Source organism: Asterias rubens, chromosome 10 (genome assembly GCF_902459465.1).
Source record: "Asterias rubens chromosome 10, eAstRub1.3, whole genome shotgun sequence".
Lineage (NCBI taxonomy): Eukaryota > Metazoa > Echinodermata > Asteroidea > Forcipulatida > Asteriidae > Asterias > Asterias rubens.
In genome coordinates, this window is record NC_047071.1 from 17,443,190 (window position 1) to 17,465,972 (window position 22,783).

The 22,783-nt window shown below is 38.9% G+C and overlaps 2 protein-coding genes across 2 annotated transcripts; one reads left to right on the top strand and one right to left on the bottom strand.

Moving 5' to 3' along the window:
- Window positions 1-3,504: 3,504 nt before the first annotated feature.
- On the bottom strand, window positions 3,505-9,610 carry LOC117296175 (GPI ethanolamine phosphate transferase 3-like). The gene is made up of 5 exons (XM_033779061.1): window positions 8,791-9,610; window positions 8,149-8,308; window positions 5,675-7,526; window positions 4,202-4,578; window positions 3,505-3,786 (listed from the first exon to the last, which is right to left on the bottom strand). Exons 1-5 carry the CDS (start codon window positions 9,537-9,539, stop codon window positions 3,592-3,594), a joined length of 3,333 nt encoding a protein of 1,110 aa, XP_033634952.1. The 5' UTR covers window positions 9,540-9,610; the 3' UTR covers window positions 3,505-3,591.
- A 212-nt stretch (window positions 9,611-9,822) lies between these two features.
- On the top strand, window positions 9,823-22,735 carry LOC117295407 (geranylgeranyl transferase type-1 subunit beta-like). The gene is made up of 9 exons (XM_033778048.1): window positions 9,823-9,965; window positions 11,871-12,001; window positions 12,805-12,872; window positions 13,313-13,467; window positions 14,581-14,713; window positions 15,001-15,046; window positions 16,078-16,262; window positions 17,650-17,758; window positions 20,721-22,735. The coding sequence occupies exons 1-9, from the start codon at window positions 9,829-9,831 to the stop codon at window positions 20,870-20,872; spliced, it is 1,116 nt and encodes a 371-aa protein (XP_033633939.1). The 5' UTR covers window positions 9,823-9,828; the 3' UTR covers window positions 20,873-22,735.
- The last annotated feature ends 48 nt before the right edge of the window (window positions 22,736-22,783 follow it).

A 22,783-nucleotide genomic window follows, 5' to 3' on the forward strand; every position in this document is an offset into this window, starting at 1 on the left:
ATTAGGTTATTCCCCCTGGTAAACCATTGTTGGAAGTGAGTGTAGTGGTTTTTAAAGAAAAGTTTGCATGTTTTTATTCTCACAATTGTGTACCTGTCAAATTTGTTTTTTTCTAAAAAATTTTCTGAAACCTTTGTTTCGATATTTTTCAGGGTAGCATTAAAATGGTTTTCAAAAGTCTGATTGTTTTTTAAGTGTACAAATACCCAATATGACTATTGTTGTATACTTCTGGTAATGACACAAAGGATGTGACATAAGTTAATTTATCACTGTAGCTCACAATCCAGAGGAAACCTGTAGAAAAGGGATGGGGGGTGCTTGCAATGTTTTAAAACAGAACCAACAAACCTTCTAAGGACACTCTGCTCAAAAAGGGTAATAGTAGGTAAAATTTATAGACATCAAGGTAGTTTGTGGGGGCTATGTCTATGAATGTTCCCAGAACTGGTTGTCGTTTTTAGCCGACAGTTCCGTTAGGTTCCAACGTTAGTCATAGTAGACATCAATCAAAGACTCACTCCTTCCTGTAGGACGTAAACATACATTATGTATGACTAACCATGTCTAATTTGTGACTAACTTATAAACTACTTGGGGATTTTAAGCCAAGCGTTAAAGCGCCTTAGAGGAATTCAGAAATGTTTCAAAATTTGATTCATAAAAATGGGGGAAAAAGAAGAAATGTAATTTCGGTGAGTGGGTTCAGTAAAAAGTAAATACATCAATTTGTTTGTGTAATTTAATTTAGGGGGGTAATTTCTGTTAGTGGGGGGGGGGGTACCATCTGCCCCTATGCATGGATACAAGACAAAACCTATAGATTTATACTTAGTTTAAACCAAGATTTTATTTGGTAAGCAAACTCACATCTACAGACAAAACAAACAAATAAACTGTTAAATTCATATTTTTTTCTCATTAAAAAAAAAATTATTCGTGCATTTTTTCACATTTTGTTTCTTAAATTCTAGATACTGGACCTTCATTTTCAAATCTTCTTATTAAATAATTCTTTGGCGTGAACTTAGAAGGGACCTATCAGTCAATTTCTGTGCTGCATATAGATGGATACATCATGTATAATTGACAACCTGAGTTTTAAAATGATCATTTTCAAAATGAAGTCATGTTCAAGCACAAATTACTCAGGGGATGGTGGTTTCATTTGAGGTTATTTTTAACTTCGCACATCATTTTTTGGTTTGCCCTAAATTTATGAAGTTCTGTTTGAAACATACAATCAATAGAATAACCGAGTCTTGTGGCTGCTTTGGTCGATTGAGCCCTGTAAAGCGTTAGCTTTTTTTTCTGTTCATGTTTATTGTGTTGTCATTTAGCCTTCGAGAAAGACTCTGCTAGGGTCGAGACAACAGGCCATTACCTTTGCAAAGACTTGCAAAATTCTTTTGCCTAAATCAGGATTCCACAAATTGTTGGAAAGCAAACGGGAAACTGATGACGAAAACAAAGTTAAGAGGAACTTGAAGCCAAATCAAAGTAAGTTATAAGGCCAAGTGTGCATCCATCTGCAGAGTGCCTTTATTTTGATTGTTGAGCTGCTGCACAAAACGCAATTTGGTTATTATTATCGAAAGACCACACAAGACAATGCCATCAAACACAACTTCCTGCCTGCTACTATAGCTCCCAAGCCCCCCCCCCCCCCCAGGCCTAAGGATGACCTCTATCAGTTCCTCTGGAAGTTAATAACATCCTGTATCCGATACCAAATAGGATCTTGGCCTACACATCTTGTATTATGTCCAACTGTAAATTCTAACAGCATGCAAACTTTATTGGGGCGGCCATGTTGGGACGAAACAATGGATTGAAAACTGCTGACGTGCAAAAACAAATGGGAGACTTTCCAACGCAAGGTGGCAGCAGACTTACCGAGTAAATTTCCATTGTTTACGTAGTTCTGAACATGCGCATAATTCTGAGAACAATGGCTGTACCCGGTAAGTCTGCTGCCACCTATCGTCCCAGAAAGTCTCCTATTGTAGCTACCAGGCAAGATATTTGATGACCCTTCGAAAAAAGTTGGAACATTTTATTGAGTACAAGGGCTGACCCTCATGTAGACTTTTCAAGCCATTTAAAAACAAGATTGCTGAGTTTTCTTATTTAAAACTAATACTCTTATAGCGGACTTATCTTAGTAGCTAGATCAAGGTTGCTTTACAAAATGATGATCAAGTGCGTACTAAAGTGAACATGATTCTGTCTGACCCATACTGCCCCATGTATCTTTAATTTTGAGTCGCCTTTTTGCAACAGAAATTTAGAACACAATGCTCCGACAACTCCTTTGTCCCAGCTGCAATTTGTTTCTACAGTGATTTAAAGTAGCTGTACTAATCTGTGATCTTAGTTTTGGTTTTATGGACCATCTTTCATGAATACTAAACTTTGTATATAACACAACCAATTTGAATCTTTCAAGCCTTCTGTTAAGGAGAATGGATGAGAAAGCAATTCAGAGAAGCAATTTTATACAAACTATTTCAAATCAATACATCTTAAATTAATACATTTCCTCCCTCATGTTTATCATGTTACATATATGTTTATCAATTATGTTTGAGCTAACTTTCAACATGGCAAGAATTCTGCACTTACGATCACCAGGCTCCGCTTACTGTGCAAGCGCCAATTTTCTGCGCTAGCTGTGTAAGCGAAGAATGCCTAGTAACAAGGAGTATGCAGGCACACAAGCAATAATTCCCAGCAAACCTGTGAAATACCCTGCTTTCGTAAGCGCTGATTCTTTGCTTTTGGTAAGCAGAGACATGAATAACAAGAGGAAATGGCCTTTTGGAATCACACAGGACTTGGTACTTCACTGAGTAGGCCTATACTGTGCTTATCACACATTGGTTCACGGGTAAGACATAAAAAGACCGACATGCACGTATGCCAGACCGACATGTACGTATATGATATAAGCGTTAAAGACTTTTCAAGTTATTTTATCACCATTTTTCTGATTTTTCCCAAGGGTAAAAATACCAGAAATCAGGCTTAAGTACAAAGAATATCATGCCTGCATCAATACCAGTGATAATATTTGGTCCTTGGAAAAAGTTAGGATTGAGGTTCAGGAAGATGAACTTTAGGCTATTTAATCACAATTTTTCAGATTTTTCTTAGAGCAAAGAAACCCAGAAATTAGACTAAAGTAGAAAGAATAACATGCCTGCATAAATCATAATCTTTAGCCCTGATGCAATCATTTCCTAAATTAATACCAATCACATCATCATTATTTTGCGACTGGATCATAAACTCCAACACAAGAGGGCGCTGTGCATATTAACAGGATAAAACTGTGTACATTCCTTAACACTGTCATAACCGGCAGACAAAATATCACAATTATATATACAACAGGCATGATACTTCACAGAGGCAACTAAGGCAATTGCCTCCATGCCCCCTGGTCATTGCCTTGGTGCCCTTGAAATGCTCCAGTAGAAATGGACAATTTCCTCATAGTGTGCCCTTTACCAAGGAGAAAATGCCTTGGTGCCCTTGCCCTTTCAAAAAACGAAGCATACAGGCCTGATACATGCTTTCCCTTCAAGTTCAAGAGTTCTGGAATAAGACTTGGAGCCAGTTGGAAACAGCTCTGTCAACTCTAATGATGAGTAGGTAGCTGAAAAGAAGGACTACTAGAATGACGAGGAACGACGTCCCTTGGAAAACAAATCGAGGTGCAAAGATCTTCCAAACCATAAGATGGCGTCGGTGAATGGCCGCTGACGTCATGGCCCCAACCAACTGAAATAGAAAAAAGAAATTTACAATGAGAGAACTTTTCTCGGTATCAGTAATGTATCGTGTATTTTCTGTGCCCAGTATTGCTAAATGTTTTTATAGCAGGGATGACATTGCAGAAAAATGGGAAAATCCTGAAAATTTAGTAACAGTTTCTTCTTGGTGTGGAAAGTGAAGCACCCATAATGAACAAAAGAACATTTCATCAGTTTATAGACCTGTCTACATCATTTCAAATAGATCAGGTCTGGTCATAACAAAAGCCATGTCTTTTTACCTCTGTGATGGCAAGTTTGCCCCATTTTGAGAAAGTCCGAAGAGAATTGGGAGATCAGTGAAAAATCCTTGAATCTTTAAAAATACGGACAACTCGCAGGCCTGCATATGGGAAACAAAATCTAATATTGAATTGAATTACCTGTGTTGCGTGGAACAGCATATAAGCCAGTATAACCTGGAAGAAAGCAATACGAAGCTCCCTGGTGCTGACGTGCAAGCCCAGTTCACCCTTGCGGTCATCATCCTTCCGGCGATCGAACATCTTCCCTCGGGTGAATGGCCAGATCAGGAGCAACGGGAGCGACACAGCAAAGAAGATCTGCGACGCAAACGTGTTGATGGTGACTAGCACACCAGGGATGAAGTATAAATAGGGCGGGAAATCACCGTGGAAACCAGTGAAGGCCGAGTCGAACCGGATGGAGGAGATGGTTGCTTGGTGACCAGTGGAGAAGAAATACTGACTGGACATGAACCCCCAAGCTGCGACCGCGTACCATGGAACTTGCTGCATACCTGTACAGAGGAATGAAACAAAATAAATTGCAACTACAAAGTACTTCTTTGAACAAGTTTGACGTTTTGATGAACTCGTGTATAAATGTTGAGAACACGTCATAGCTTCTAAGAAACTACTGGGTCCAATTTCATAGAGCTGCTAAGCACAAAAATTTGCTTAGCATGGAATTTCTACCTCGATAAAAACAGGATTACCAACCAAATTTCCACATGATTTTTTGGATGAGCCAACAACAGCTGAATACCAGTAACAAGCAATATGCAACAAATGGAAATTTGGTTGGTAATCCTGTTTTTATAAAGGAAGAAATTTCATGCTAAGCAAACTTTTGTGCTTAGCAGCTCTATGAAATTGGGCCCTGAAAACAGGCCTGGAATTCCACTGACACCACAGAGGCGATGCCCTCCGTTGCCCTGGTCTTGGCCTTTTTCCCCCTTCAAAAGTTTTCTATAGACCTAAACAATTTCCAATGGAAGTGCCCTTTTCACAAAGAAAATGGCCTTGCCCTCTCAAAGATGAAATTCCAGTGCTCGATTTCACAAAGAGCTAAGATTGATCTTAACTTGGAATCAGCTAAGCAAACCGTGATGTCACAATACAAATCACTATAGTAAAACTTACAGCACATCATAAGATGAATCTTAGTGGTTTGTGAAATTGGCACAGGCCTGTGATAGGATAACCCTCATTGAAAGAAAGGATTATTTTACAGTATAAATTTAATCATCGCAATGATCTCAAGTTGAACCAGAATTTTAGGGACCTTTGAAAGTCAGATAAAAGCTAGGTCTTAGGCCTTTTTGGCAGTGAAGAATGAGTTATCATCCCAATAAGTTATACCAGCAAAATATCAAGAGAGGGCGCTGTTGAACCCACACAAAGATATAGGCGATGCAGGCGCGAGTCGTGCATGACAACATACATCGCATAGCAAACTGCCCCATCTGCCTTCCCACAACGCATTGCGGTTCTGAATCGCGATAAACCTTATTTAGGACAAGCCTCAAGTTTTTAATATCCTAGGACTAGTCCTAAGTAAGGACTATCTTTGTGGAATCAACCCCAAGCCTGCTAAACTAAACAAGCTCTTACCAAAATGTAAGAGATCTGGTACAGCTTCCAGTGGAGCCAGTTGCTGTTTCCGTATCACAGCATACAACTCCAGGAAGATGAGCATCTGGATCAGCATGGTGATGACGGCCGGAGATAAGCCATCCCCAAGGAGCAGCGCCAGGAGGAGAGCCACTGATGCACTGACTAACAAGCAGACCGACGAGTACACCGTCCCTAACCCATACACAACAGGTGGAGCTGACTCATCAGGGTCCAACTGACTCTCCTCAGGGATGCGGTTAGGCTGGCGAGGGCTCCGCTTCCAGGTATTCTTCAGGTGGTTGAAGAGTTTAGGCACAACGGTCTCCCCTTCTCCGGGGTAGTCGATTTTCTTTTTGTGCTTGTCCCTTGGTACTAAGTAAATGCACAAGGGGTTCCATAAAACGGAGACAAATGAAAAGAGTAACATGGAATAGGCTACCCTTGGCATTAACACCTGCTGCCAAGGGGGTAGACTGTCAACCATTTTCTGCGGAAGAGCCTGTAATCCCCAGTTAAGGCAAATGGAGACGGTGGCGAAGGGTAGAGCGTAAACAACACTGAGCATAGGAGCAGAACCGCCATTTAAGTTCCCTTGTTTGTTCAACCAGAAGGTTAACGATGCAGGGATGACGGCCAGGCAAGCTACAGACAACAAGTAGCGATAGTTCCTGTAGCTGCCTGAGTCATCGGAGAATGACCCCAAGGGTCTCAAAAGATCGGTTTCCTGGCATTGATTTTGCTCTTCTCGACAGGCGAAGAAAACATTGCTGAACCGCACGCACGTGTGGAATGCCACTGCAAGTAGAACAAATATCGTGCCAGGATGGGTCAGGAAATGACCAATGTCTCTCGACTTCTCCGCTTTGGCTTTCTTTCTTGCCTGTTCTTTGGTGGGTTTAGCAAGTGCATAGACGGAACCTATTGAGCACACACAGACAAACTGAAGACTGTTTGCGAAGAATGATACAACGTAACTCTCATATACGACAAAGCTATTGGAAGTTAAACACATTGAATATAGGAATGTCAACGCGACGGCGACCAAGGTTTTGCTGGAATAATTCCAGAGCTTGACAAAGCTGGACGCTTTCATCTCGGTGGAAAGAAACACTATCCATACGATTGAGTTTAGCAGGCTTCCGACTGCTGGTATGGTCAAAATCAAAACTGTGGAATGTAATTGCAGGCTCGGCAGGGCCGCACTCATCATTATGCTCATCAAAACACATACGATTATAGTTACCGCGGTAACCTTCAGCAATGTCCCAAGAGCAGTGTCCAGCTGGCTCCGGTTTCCAAAGTTATGATTGTGCGTTAGTAGGACATGAGTAAGGAAACATGCTCCTATAGTGATAGACAAACCAAGGATGATCAAGGTCATGTCGAAGCGAGCCCACATGCTGCGGCACGTTTCCTTCACTCGATTCAAATAGTCCACGTAAATGTTTTCGCAGTTCCTCAATAGGGCCATGGCAGCCTCCTCATCGACACTTGCATCTTTAAGCGCCCCCTTGACGCCAGCTTCAGCGCTGTCGAGGATGGTTTGAAGTTGGGAGAAGTACGCTTGAGGAAATTCCTCCGAGATTTTGGAATAGGCTCGGAGGTAAGTGTTGACTTGGTCTGCGTTGGTGCGCAGCGCGGCAACCTTGTTGTAGAGCGACTGTAGTTCCTGAGACCATCGTTTGATATGAGATGAGTTCTTGCTGCTTGATGGAGCGTCTTGATCAGCAGGTGGGAGGCTAAACAACTCAGGGATGACACTTCCGAGATTGGAGAATGGGATGGGTGTGCCGAGGAGCAGACTCAGGGTTGGGACTAAATCAATCTGAGATACTGAGCAGAGAGCTTCCTGTGATATAAAACAAAATTTCACAAGATTTTTATTACGGTGTCTTTGTGCATTACAGTGTCTATCTGGCAGGCAAGATAATGCACTGGTCATTGGGAAATTTTACACTAATCATTTCCAAATTAATTTATGGAATACAAAAATAACAGATAAACAAGATTCAAGATGTGCCTCCTTTCTTCAAATCAAAGGTTGATCATGAATGCATGTATCACTTATGAAACGAAATGCAAGCCTAGAGAAACTTGAGAGGATAAAAAAAGCATTTTAGAAGCCAAACTTATCACTGTCAGTCTGTCAATATAGGACGATCCTCAGCTATAAATGATGCGACCTGTTTACATTCAAACTGCCCTCTGTTGACGAAACACTGTCCAAGCCATGTTTTGCAGGCCAAAAGATGCGTAATCATGGTAAGATTGCATGTACTTTCTAGCTGGCTGCCAAAAAAAAAAGGTTTTGCTGGCGGCATGCGCGCGAATCATGTTATGGTTTTTGTGTGACGCCAGAGGTCACATCATCTATACATAGTTGGGTCGTCCAAACTGTAAGGCTCAAGTTGGGACCAGTCCTAACTACAGTTGGGACAATTCTAAAGTTGGGCCGGAACATACACACTAACCTTGTTAGGAGACTCCTGGTGTAAGATTGATGGGCTGTACACAAAAAGCGCTGCCGCTACTTCGTCTGCGCTGTCCCCACCATGGTCTCCTGTCCTGGTCATTCCATGATCACCGAATACAAACAGCACGGTGTCATCACTTAACTTCTCTACAACAGATCTGAAAAGAGTAGTCAGTTTAAAAAGTTGAAAGATCTTATATTCAAAACAAAGAAGAAATCAAACTTCAATGTAGGTTAACTATTTTGAAGATATTCTGAATTTTGAAGAAAAAAAAATTATTTTAGAAGGATAAAAGTTTCAACATAAGTACCTTCCTTGAACTAATAAAATTATCTTTGGTCTACAATGTAGCAACTAAAATCCCAGTTTAATGGATGTCCCATCCAGGCATGGTATCTGGTCCTTTGAAAAAGTAGGAAAATGCTTTTTAGTAAAATGGCTGAACTACATGTGTTGTGTAGGCTTTATTAGACCGAGGGCAAACAACTGAAAATCAGAATAAAGTAGGAAGAATATAATATCAGGCCTGCTTCCACCTTAGGTTGCATCTGTTTTGTTACACTAAACAATAATATTAATATTGCTCTTTATCTGCTTATGAAAATATCAATTGATTAAATTGTGAGACTTGAAGTTCACCTCAGAACTTGGTCCATTTGTGACAGCTTTTCCCCCATGGCAGAATGGTAAGGCCCAAAGCGATGTCCGCAGTGATCAACGCCAAGAAAGTGAGCAATAATGACGTCCCAATCCTTCTCGGCCATTTCCGGGATGAGATGCTCCAAGACTCCGTTATCCACGGTATGAAGATCCTTCACGTTGAACGACGGGAATGGATACGAGCGAGAAAATTTACCACGGAAGAGCGATTCCCACGTATCGTCCCCCATGAATGTGATTCTCTTGCCAAACCGATGGAACTGGTGGATGAAATTATCCTCGTCGATTTCTGCACTTGCAAAATTACTACCCGCATCCACAAAAGTCGGCAGACTTCCAGTCGTCAGACCCTTTAACCTCTGCATTGTCGTTGTGGGCGGGTCTGCGATAAACTTGCATAGCAGGGACTTTTGTGGCTTTTCTTTGAGAATTTTATGTATGAACGGGAGCTTATTTTGGAAAGGGAGGGATATCTCATTGTCTAGGGATGTATTGTATATGGTAAAATCATACCGGAGGGCATCAATTACAACTATAACCGCTTTGTTGTATCTGCTGTGCTCTCTGCAAGCGTGACTAGCGCCCTCTGTAGTTTCATCATTGCACGAACTCTTGTCTGGAATTTCAAGTCGATTTAGCAAAAAGCCCCAGGAAAATATTGTGATTCCAATGACAAATAGCGAGGCAATCCAAGCTAGAAGAAGAAAAAGTTTAGTTCCGATACTCATCTTGACGTTTTTAATGTTAAAAAATCGTGATAAAAATGCAAAACTCAAAACTCACGCGCCGTCCATGGAGGTTGCCATCTTTTTTCTCACTCGTTTAAAAGAAATTGCAAATTATGCACTTGTGAATAATTGTTTTGTTTGTTTAATTAATTGAAACAAAGCATTTAAATAACAAAAGTAATGTTCCAATGATTTTCAGTGAACAAAACTGTAACTATATAAAATATTAACAAACAAATTGTGTACGGCATAATTATTAATTTAGAACGAGGGGGAAGCCAAATTGAAGATGGCCGCGCCCAGGGCAGAAAAAACCCAGCAAACTAACAAGAAGGAAATCTCCTTTTTAAGGGCAAAACATATCAAGTTTTTCTCACGATGTCTGCAGATTCTTCCACAAAGTTACACTTCCCTCGACACAAGCAGGTATGAAACTCTGGTGTGAAGTACTTTGCAAATACTAAAGAAACTGACGTTGACTCTGATTTCTGAGTCTTGAGTGTGTCGACACTCTCCAGTCTCACTCTCAGTCTCACGCACTGAAGACAGCTATTGGGTGTGTTGGTCGACCCCGGTGCGTGGCATGTTTTTTTCCCAGGACAAACGTGTGCAGATAATTACTCACGTTCGTTCTGAAAGAAAAAACCGCCACACACAGGGGTAGACCCAGGGAAGCTAAACGAACGCACTCTACCCATTGATTGGGCCTTTTTTTTTGGGGGGGGGGGGGGGGAGGGGGCGCTAGCCGTCCACTCACCCACTCTCCTTCCCCAGTCAGTTCAGTGCAGTCCTACTACTTGCCGTCAACTCGCCATCAACTCATTTTCGTGCCGCCAACTCATTAAATTTACATGAACAATTTATAAATGGGACACGGAAGTGTTAAGTCTGGGCTAACCTAAACTACATATTTCTCATGGTTTTCGGTAAAAAATTCATTCACAAAAATGACTTTGTGTTGATAGAAAAATAGTACCACCATTGACATCTTGGACCAAGACTAATCAATGTGAAAAAGCAAGATGGCGGCCGACGGTTTTGCCGTTTCGAGATAATTTTTTCACAAGAAAAAAACTCAATTTTTATTCCGAAATATGACCTAAAACTTTCGCGAATTCTCTTTGAGCTGATACTTTACAGTTCTATGCTTCTTTTGTGGATTTTAAATGTATATTGGAGGAGTTGTCGGCGAGTTGACGGCGCAAGTGAGTTGACGGCGAGTCGACGGCAAGTAGTAGGACCCGTTCAGTGCGATCTGCAACACAGCAATGACAATGAGTAATGACATTTCAAGTGCATTATTACTAACTTAAATGACGGCCAAATTACACAGAAAGTGACACTTTACAAAACTAACTAAGTGTCAAAGTGATATATAGATTAGACTTATTAGAGGTAGAGTGTGGCAGTGTCACGCTGTGAGTGTGACTGTATTATTCTTAATTAATATTATAATATTACAGTTATATTTAGAAATTGTGTTTGTTCTTTGTTTTTAAAATTAAATCATGTTTGATCCCGATTTATAGTCAATTATCAATGTCAACAATTTATATAAATATAGAAAGGCCAAACATTAAACAAAAGGGAATAGCTCCCGTATAACAAGCAGCTTAACTGCACAACAAAGGGAAAGGGTTCGGGTTGTAACACCTTGCTGGCAACAACAGCCAACCATAGCCAACCTGTCGAATACCCAACCTGACGAATACCCAACCCAACTGCCTATGTTGTTAACATACATTGGCAGTCGGGTTGGCTCAGTCAGTAGTTTCTCTCAATGCCTTTCTTTACCTCTCTGTGGACCTTGGTTCAAGCCTGCCTGAACCGGAGCCTTGCAATTGCATGTGGATTGGGTTTTTCAATCCCTACCTGGTTGCGTGGGTTTTCCCATTTGGGGTTTTTCCTCCCATGTCTCAAACTGGAATTTCTTCACTGACTATGACTGACTCTACAAAGGTGTGATTTTTCCATTAGGTAGGAAATAATGTAAATGGTGATTGAAGCTTTGCATGGTGTGGAGAATATTCAATAAGAGTAACTATTAATATATATATGAATAGTAAACTTGCGGGTACAACCATGAGTAAAATCTCTTTTGAAGGAGTGGTGGCTCTGAAAAGAGCCGGTTTGGTCTCGACGTTTCGAACAGTATACTCTGCTCGTCTTCAGTTTACTATTCATATTAATATTCATAGTTACTCTTAAGAGAAGATGCTTTTCTGACTATCATTCAGGTTCAGATTCAGAGCATTTGTAAAGATGATTATAAAATTTATTCAATTGATTCCAGTAACTAAATTGTTTGCCCTTCGTTTCTATTCTACTCAGGTTGACTGTATGCTTCTTTGCCCTGTCTGGCTTGGATGTGATTGATTCTTTAGATGTTGTTGAGAAAGAGAAACAAGACATAATTGATTGGATCTATTCACTACAGGTTCTTCCAGACCCTAATCACTATGGTAACTACATCAATAAATGTTATAAATGGTAGATAGGGCTTAAAGACACTGGACACTATTGGTAATTGTCAAAGACTAGTCTTTATAACATATGCATAAAAAAACAAACCTGTGAAAATTTGAGCTCGATTGGTCGTAGGAGTGGTGAGATAAGTATGAAAGAAAAAAACACCCTGGTCACACGTAGTTGTGTGCTTTCAGATGCTTGATTTCTTGACCTCAAATTCTAAATCCGAGGTCTCAAAATTAATTTTGTGGAAAATTTCTTCTTTCTCAAAAACTACGTCACTTCAGAGGGAGCCGTTTCTCACATTATTTTATACTATCTCTCCCCATTACTCGTTACCAAGTGGGGTTTTATGCTAATAATTATTTTGAGTAATTACCAATAGTGTCCAGTGCCTTTAAACCCATAACTAGACAAGGCTTGTGTTTTTCAATTGATTATTCAGGCGTGTAATTACATGAAGGCTGTGAAGGCCATTGCCTCTGTTGCCCCTTAGTTGCCCTTGTCTTGTCTTGTCCTTGGTGTCACTCCAAAAAAAGTGTCCTATGACTTTAAGAATTTCCAATTATTAAAGCGTGGATTTGAACACAGCAGATCAACTGGATCAACTAATCATCAGCAAATCTTTAGTACACATTTTTTATTCAAATCTCCAGAAGGAGATTGACACAATTTTTTTCTCCAGAATTTTGTTATTTTTGTACGATTACTTGAATGTGAGGTTTTCTTGCATCAGTGTGTGTTTATTCAACCATCATAAACATTTATTTATAATTGTTTTAAATTATTGTTTCAGAGGAAAGCTCCAAACATTGTGGATTTAGAGGATCTGCAACTTTAGGCACTCCATACAACCCATCCATGGTAAGTGATATTCTTTAGCCCATCTACTGTACTGCGCTCAATCTGTCCTTCCTTTTCTTCTCTCCAGTGGGTTCTTGGCTAGTACCCTGATTAAGTTCACTTTTCTGAGAGTCCTTGGCGTCCCAACCAGAGTAAATGAAATAATAATAAATGAATATTTATAAAGCGCCTTATGCAAAGCCTCAAAGCGCTTTACACAAATATATAAATCAGCAACATAAAAATACAAAGAGAAAACACTCATAAAATCTTACAAAAAGCAGATAAGCAAAAAAAACATACTAATAACAATTATGAATTTAAAAAGAGTCGATATAAAAATACAAGAGGGGAGAGGTTACCACCACGATTCACCCTCAGAAATGAAAATAGAGGACGTGACCAAGACTTCGATATAGTCGCACCTTTTACCTCCATGTCATGTTGGATTATGTTTTCAGAGCATTCCATCAGAGAGTCACCGCTATGATTGGGGTCACATTGCAATGACGTATACGGGTCTGTCAAGTCTGCTCATTCTTGGTGATGACCTAAGTCGGGTCAACAAACCAGCTGTAGTGGCAGGCCTCAAGGCGCTTCAGTTGGAAGACGGAAGGTAATACAACTCCATCATAACAATTTTTTTACAGCTATACCGACATACACCTTTAGTAGAGTACTATTGTGGGCTTTCTCCATTTCCATATTATCTACTTCCTGAAATTTTCTTGTTAAAAACATTGTGGTGTTAATAATACTAATAGTTTTATATAGCACATTTTACAATAAGGTATCAATGCGCTTTACAATAGTGCCCTGCCGTCGATTTCACAAAACTCTTCCTGACTTAAGACTAATCTTAGGACTAGGGACGAGTCCCAAACACTGCACTGTACATTGTAGCATGCAGACTTTAAGATTAATCCTAAGTTAGAACTTCTAACTCGAAGTAAGGAGAGTCCTAACTCTTTGTGAAATCGACCCCTGGTCATTGGGTCAATAACATTACTGTAATCTTTCTCAGCTTCCTAGATTTATCCCCTGAGCTGTTGTGGCTTTCCGAAGGCTTTTTCAAACACATATTATCAACCTGTACCCTTGCAGGTACCCATTTATACCCCTGGGCAAAGACAAGCAAATATAGAAAAGCCTCTTGCTCAAGGACACAAGTGTTACGACTCGGGAGTCGTACCCACATCCCGATGACTTAACTACCAGAACCTGACCAGGGCACTAAAGTGCATTGATACATTATTGTAAAATGCGCTATATTAGAACTAGTTATTATTATAGATGAAACTGGTGATTGGGACGTCCCGCTATCATCTCAAAAAGTCTCCCGCTGTGGGAATCAAATTGAATGTTATTTAAAGATGCTATGTATGATTTTTGGCCGATTTGATGGGGGGTCGAGAAAGTTACAAGCTTTCATTTGAGCCATTGCTCGAAAAAAGTCCGCCAATTATTAGTAGCAGCGAAATAAAGTGCTCAAAATTAGTTTTTGTCGGGATCCCGACAATATATCACGTGACCAATTCTTATGTGTTTTATAAGAAACGTTTTAAATTTTTGTCATGGTTCCTGACCATTAAAAGTAAAAGTTAAACTTTTTTTCGTTAGAGCGGGTGATACTCTTTGAAATACCATTCACTAAAAAAAATATATTTTTTAATGTTGAGGGCCAAAAATCTGACATAGCATCTTTAACTTGATAATTTATGTTGATTAGTTTTGCAGCAACTCTAAACGGAAGTGAGAATGATATGCGGTTTATCTACTGTGCCTGCTGCATCAGCTCAATACTCAATAACTGGAATGGAATCGACACGAACAAAGCGGCCGAATATATCCACAAGAGTTTGGTAAGAAGCACGCTTGAGATTTGTCAGGAGTTTATTTCTGATTTCGGGATGTCTTCAAAGTTCTTCCTTTGCCTTTAAAACTGGTAGTAGTTGAGCGAGAGGTTGTCTTCAGCTGATATTATTGCCATCTCGGGAAAAACTGGTAAAAATTGGTAAAAAATATAATAATAGTAATATTACAAGCCGTGAATTTCATTTCTTGAAGTGTACAACACTCTGACGCTGGCACCAATTCTTTTCACACTTATTTTGAGACTGTGTAACTGATGTTTCCGTTTGTTTTACAGAGCTATGATTTTGGATTGGGACAGGGTCCAGGCCAGGAGGGTCATGGTATGTAGTTAAACTATAATGATTTTCAAAAAAAGTAAACAAATCTAAATGGTAGAAATCTCATGTGCTTTGAACAGTTGAGCCACAACACAAAACTTGTGCAGTTGAATAATTTCAAGTGGTTGGTCAACTCTCTAGAAACAGACCCGATTTTTTTTCAAGGTATCCGAAGCTCTGTTGTTACCAGCAAAACGTGGGTTCAAATCCTGGTCATGACACTTATTCCATTAAGCAGGGTATTCAACCATAATTACTTTGCATTATGCTCTATCAGCCAGGCATCCTAGAGGATTTTACCTATGCCGACTGTGAAGGGGGTTAGTAGGTGACAATGTGCCCCCTGGGGACGATTGATTTGGACAGGCCAAATCAGTTAAGAGGTGGCGGAACGCCTTGTGATGTTCGGATACTCCACAAAAAAACAAAAACAAAATTTGGTACAACCTGGGAGGCGACACCAGAGGGACCACCTTAAAGCCATTATACACTTTCGGTAAACAGTATTGTCCAAGGCCCACACTTCGTGTATCACAACTTATACATAAAATAACAAACCTGTGAAAATTTAGGCTCAATTGGTCATCGGAGTCGGGAGAAAATAACGGGAAAACCCACCCTTGTTTCCGCACGTTTCGCCGTGTCATGACATGTGTTTCAAATAAATCCGTAATTCTCGATATCGAGAATTGATATTGTTTTAATGTTTTCTCAAAAAGTAAAGCGTTTCATGGAACAATATTTCAAGAGAAGTCTTTCACCATTACCTTCTGTAAACCCTGTAAGTTATTTCTGCGCCTTGAACACCCAGCAGGGTAGATATGTGCGCATTACAAGTCTTATTATTATTATTATTATTATTATTATTATTATTATTATTATTATTTGTAAATCTGTGAACTTTTAATTTTTTTTCTGTTCCGAAAGTGTCCAATTGCTTTAAGAAGAAACACATTCTTGCTTCAAATATCAAGTCATAAACCACAAGGGAAAATGACTGAGTAAATTGAGTTATTGGTGTCTTCCCTTTACAGGAGGTACAACATTCTGTGCGGTAGCTTCCCTGGTTCTAATGGGTAGATTGGACTCCACGTTTAACAAGAGACAACAGGAGAGGATAAAGTCCTGGTGCATCAAGAGGCAACACTCAGGATTCCAGGGCAGACCCAATAAACCTGTGGATACGTGTTATTCATTCTGGGTTGGCGCTACTCTAAAGGTAGGCAAATCAGTCAGAGAGCAACTAAAGACACTGAGCAATTAAAGACACTGAGCAGTTAAAGACACTGAGCAATTAAAGACACTGAGCAATTAAAGACACTGAGCAGTTAAAGACACTGAGCAATTGAAGACACTGAGCAGTTAAAGACACTGAGCAATTGAAGACACTGAGCAATTAAAGACACTGAGCAGTTAAAGACACTGAGCAATTAAAGACACTGAGCAGTTAAAGACACTGAGCAGTTAAAGACACTGAGCAATTAAAGACACTGAGCAGTTAAAGACTGAGCAATTAAAGACACTGAGCAATTAAAGACACTGAGCAATTGAAGACACTGAGCAATTAAAGACACTGAGCAGTTAAAGACACTGAGCAATTAAAGACACTGAGCAGTTAAAGACACTGAGCAGTTAAAGACACTGAGCAATTAAAGACACTGAGCAGTTAAAGACACTGAGCAATTAAAGACACTGAGCAATTAAAGACACTGGACACTATTGGTAAATGTCAAAGACCTGCCTTCTCACTTGGTGTATCTCAACATACGCATAAAATAACAAACCTGTGAAAATTTGAGCTCAATCGGTTGTCGAAGTTGCGAGATAATAATGAACGAAAAAACACCCTTGTCACACGTAGTTGTGTGCGTTTAGATGCTTGATTTCGAGACCTAAAATTCTAGGTCTCGAAATCAAATTCGTGGAAAATTACTTCTTGAAAACTATGTTACTTCAGAGGGAGCCGTTTCTCACAATATTTTATACTATCAACCTCTCCCCATTACTCGTTACCAAGTAGGTTTTTATGCTAGTAATTATTTTGTGTAGTTACCGATAGTGTCCAGTGCCTTTAAGGAACTCACTCTGCTATAGTCAAGTTAGTCACAGGAAGTCCCCTCGTAGTTCCCTTACCAGGTAGTAGTTAATAAGCAGGACAGTTTTCTCGGAATTACAAAAAACTACTTTGCGGTAGTAGAATATGCAGCAAGACAAGTTCTCAAAAGATTTAAATCCACCCAAACGAAGGTTAAAAATATTTCCGATCGCAAGGAAATTTTGCCTAAGGGTGAATGCTCTATGTTTCCGCACTCCTATGTTTCAACATCCCTGTATTCCGAAACCCCTCTCATAGTTGACATGCTAGGATTATATGAGGGTTAGGAGTAGGATAAAACACTTGGTGTGTCGGAACCGTATTGTTGTGTTTACATTGTCTTGAACATCTGTAAAGACTGATTTGGCGCATTACAAAGACCTTATACATTTAACCTCTTATTTCATAGAGATAAATATAAAGTCATCAATATTTAAAATCGAATTTTGGGGTGGGTTGGTCAAAACAATTTTAAAAAGAAGACTATTTTTATTATTATTTTTTTTTGCAGCTGCTGAATGCCTATGAGTTTGTAGACTTTTCTTGCAATCGAGGCTTCATTCTGTCAACCCAAGATGATACTGTTGGAGGATTTGCAAAGTGGACAGATTACCATCCAGGTACGTTTTTGTAGAGGATTTTTATTAGAGACTATTAGAGCCAAAGTATTCCTTTGGTTTTTGGAACCATTTGATTGTTTTAATCCTATATAATCGTAGATGAACACAATTAAAGGAACACGTTGCCTTGGATCGGTCGAGTTGGTCTTTGAAAAGTGTATGTAACCATTTGTTACAGAATGCATTATATGATTGAAAAGATATTTTAAAAGTAGAATATAATGATCCACAAAAGTATCACTCGAAATTGCGTGATGTTTCTTTTACTTCGTCGACAAACACGGTTTGTCATTTATGGGAGTCAAATTTTTGATTCCCGTAAATTGCCGACTGTGTTAGTTTGCAAAGTAAAAGGAAAACCACGCAATTTTGAGGCAAATGTGTGTGAATCATTGTATTCTACTTTTTAAACATCTTTCTAATCATATGCATTTTATAACAAACGGTTACAAACGATTTTCAAAGACCAACTCGACCGATCCAAGGCAACGTGTTCCTTTAAGTAAACATCTGAATATTTCATTTCAAATGGTGGTCGTGTTTTTAAAATATCACCGAAAATCCGGAGCGAATATTTCAACGCAGGAAGAATAATTCCCATCAGGAATATTACAAAATCTAAGAAGCATTGCAGATTCCAATCTTGGGGCAAAACAACCACGTTACTTCAAATTGAAATTTTTTCACAAAATACTTTATACTTTCAAATGCTGTTGTAGGCTTCTAACTCAAGGTTTTATTGGCAATAATTTTTGGAGTGATTACATAAACAAATACCTTCCCTTTAAAGAAGGATTCCCAGGTAAAATTCAGATTTGTGATCCACTCATTTTCCCCCAAAATAGAGTCCTTAGGAAAATGGCGAGAACATAATCAGTCTCTGACCTCAAGGTTAAAATGTTGTAAAATGCCACTGTATTTGATACCCTTCCAGAGCATTTTTTTGTTGGATGGGGGGGGGGGGTGATTTACTCCTAAAATACTCCTTAAGTGGCCCACTGGACTTGTGTATGGCAACTTAAAAAAAAAAAAAAATATGAAATAAAAAAAAGCGTCTGTATTGAAAATAGGATGTCCACGAAACGCATAGACACCCTCTCTCGTTAACAGCATATTTACTGTCAGGTACATAGGGATGTGAAATTTTAATCTTTTATCTTTTTTCTTGTTGTCTACCTTGTGAAAAAAAAAATTCATAAAATTTCTCCAGGTAAAAATTTGACCTACTTCTCTAATGCTGAGGATATTCCCAAAACGCTCATTGAAATCTATTTAACCTCGGGGGGTTTTAACAAGTGGAAATGTCATAATTTAAACATTCCCTACCCCCTCCCCCCCAAAAAAAACCAACAACAATGATTTTCAATAATAACAAAGCTAATAAAACAGTTGCTGGAAGTGTCAGCACTTTATACAATCCACCATGTACATAAACTGACAAACCTGTAGAAGTTTGAGTTTTATTTAAATCTGTGATATTAGACAAGTTTTTTTTTACCAATTCGGTAATTTTCCTTTAAAAGGTTTGCACTCAACATTTTTAATATGTGGCCCGGGATTGCACTATGTTGCGTCACCTCTAAAATTGACTCGTATATGGTTTGAATCTTTTATGGTGCTAGCCCATAATTAGGTCAACACTTAACCTTTTTAACCGACTTATTTTTAAGTCGTCTTTGAGAATTCCCCCCTCCAGCTATCAAATTAATCATCACTTAATGATCGAATTTTGTTCCAATTCACACCATCTTGGATGTCGGCCACTTGATGACTCGGTTTACTCTGCCCATGAATACTCTCTATCCACCCACACATTTTGCCGTCATTTGGACAAAATCAACCCTCCAGCAATTAAAATATATTATTCACCCTACAAACTTGAATTTCAGTATCCAAGTTACTGCTAATTTATGTGATCTACATTTGCCCAAGTGACTGAGGAATGAAACTTGATATTAAAAACTGTCATTATTTGAGGAAATCAAATTATTTTTTCATTGGGAAAGCTGATAAGACATGTATTTCTCACAAATTTCAGTCTGTAGTGACACCATATTAAAGATGTCAGATTTTTGGCCCCAAACATTAAAAATATTTTTTTTTGAGTGAATGGTATTTCAAAGAGTATCACCCGCTCTAACGAAAAAAAGTTTAACTTTTACTTTTAATGGTCAGGAACCATGACAAAAATTTAAAACGTTTCTATAAAACACATAAGAATTGGTCACATGATATATTGTCGGGATCCCGACAAAAACTAATTTTGAGCACTTTATTTCACTGCTACTAATAATTGGCGGACTTTGTCGAGTAATGGCTCAAATAAAAGCTTGTAACTTTCTCGACCCACATCAAAATACCTATTGAATTTTAAATCAACATTTTTGGGTCAAATCGGCCAAAAATCTGACATAGCATCTTTAATATATACTTTCCATGAGTTGAATATTTTTTATTTGGTTTGTGGTAACACCACATGTATATCTAGTTGCCAGGTGGATTATATTCTTAAATATTGTTGGGAAAGTGTCTCTACATTGACTAGCATAGGCATCCTCCTGAAGACGATCAGAGTTTCTTGATCGAAACCACTGGTTCTTCTCAGAACCAACTCTACTCAGAGAGGTTTACACATGCAAACCTCATGTGATTAGAGTGGTTGTATTGCAATATTACAATGTAATGCCTTAAAAGTTAGAAGGTGTTATTACGCAAACGCGCAATATTTTTCGGTATTTCAACGAGCGCGCGTGTGATAACGTAGGTATCTTCAAGCAAACTTGGCGCGTGACATAGAACACACAAGACGCAGGTAGTGATATTAGCTGTGCAATATAGGTTTATATCACCACCCCATTTTGCAAATCTGATTGGATAATGGTCATTATTAGTCATCCTAGTACAAGATTTTCATGTAAAATAGTTTCCATGAACTGATAAGTTGGTTGTATATTTATTTCAGATGCTCTTCATGCGTACTTCGGAGTGTGTGGCCTTTCACTGATGGGAGAACCCAACATTCTTCCTATAAGTCCATCTCTAAACATCAGCCAAAGAGCGGCCGATCATCTCCAGGCATTACACGACAGTTGGAACTCAGAGGTCACGTCATGATCAAAATTTCAAGTCGTGCCACAAACTGAAGTATGACTTAAAAATCATAACATTTTGCAAAATGTTTTTTTGTACAGTAATTGATGAATTCATTACTTTCAACATTGCCTACAAGTTCCCCGACACTGAACCGTTTCATAATTACACTAATTAGCATGACTGATATCACTACAATTTGCCATTCTTCGTTTCCACGAAGTGACATTTCACGATGCCGATTTAGCCGTTAAAACATGGCACTAAGATAGTGTAAAACATGCGGATTGTCTAGTGGTAGTAGGAATTCTGCATTATCATGAAGAGGCGTATCTGTTGACCTATTGCAATTTAGAGTTTCACACGAAGACGCATACGTGTACATGTAATTTTTGTATGCAATAGTTTTTACATAGCACTCTGTGTCCATGCCTCCTTTTGTTAGTTTTCACTTAGTGGCGTATGTGTTTGTCGGCCAAAGTGTACAGGTCAAAATGTCAAGAACAAATTGGCTCATCTCAAAGCCACCACTACTCAAAAAGAAACTCGTCAAAGTGGTGTTAATGTCAGGTCGGTAGTAACTTTATTTTAAATACATGTACGTGTAATTTCACTTGTAAAAAAACCCCAATACACACAAAATACCCCACCACAAAACAAATGAATTGGTGCAAAATATGCAATGATGCCCCCCCTACTTTTAAAAACCAAGGAAAAGACCAAATTTTTTAAATTGATGGTATTAAATGCGGGTAAAATGTACCTCAAAGTTTCATGTTCATTCCAAACGTTTTGTTTCGTCAGTTTGTTTAGAATTTTACAAGAACAAAGTGTTCTGCAATTCTTGAACATAGTCATCGCATTCGCAGGAAGTATGAACTGGCCTTAAGCCGTTGTTGAACTCATCAGAAAAAAATACATAATTGTCATGTATATATATAAATATGTTTTTTTTGTTGGATGTTTTTATGTTTTTATGATACATAATTTTATTTGATAGAAAATTTGTCCAGTTTTACAAAAGGGCAACACCAGCCCCGGATTTATGTGTCTGTTGGTTTAAAAATAAACACAAACAAAACAAAACAGGGCCTAATTTCATGGCTCTGTTTACCGTTGAATTCTGCGCTTACGATCACCATTCTCCGCTTACTCGCTAGCGCCAAATCACTAGGTTATCTGTTTAAGCGTAGAATTTCTAGTATGGTGGAGTACGCACATGCACAAACTTGCACAAATCCAAACTTCCCTGCCAACCTGTGAAATACGCTTGACAGAAGCACAGATTTCCCTGCTTTCGCCAGCGCCGATTCTTTGCTTACGGTAAGCAGAGCCTTGAAATTGGGCCCTTCTTAGCTTACATAATTGCCTTCACTCACTCGTTATTGAAATGTTTTTGTTTGTACAAGTATTTAACTCAAATTTAATGATGTATTTGTAGCGTTTATTTGTTGTCTTCTTGATTAAGTTGGCTGGACTTGACTCAATAAAGACCGGTTGTTTATTAAAAACTGAACATTTTAAAAGAAAAAGTATGCCTTATGATTCCAGGCCTTTGTTCTGTTGTTGTACAAACAAGGATTACAAGAGGTCAATGGGCAGCCACTATTGTTTATCACTGTATCGACATATGGGAGGCAGGTTTGAGTTCTCAACATACCATGACCAATTATCGGCTGCGGCTTACAGCCAAGGGTTGCCGGATCACAGTGAAGACATACCATACATTCTTGAAAAAAAATCAAAATCCAGATGCATTTTATGAGAGGGTTTGTCTTTAAACCTTGCTAAGTCAGGGTTTCATTGTGACAAGCGATATTCTCAGAAACAGGCATGTGAGTAACTATCCATGAAAAGAGGAAAAGAGAAAACCGGGCAAGAAAAAAAGAGGAATAGATAATATTCCTAAACTTTTGTACACAGAAAGTGAAGAAC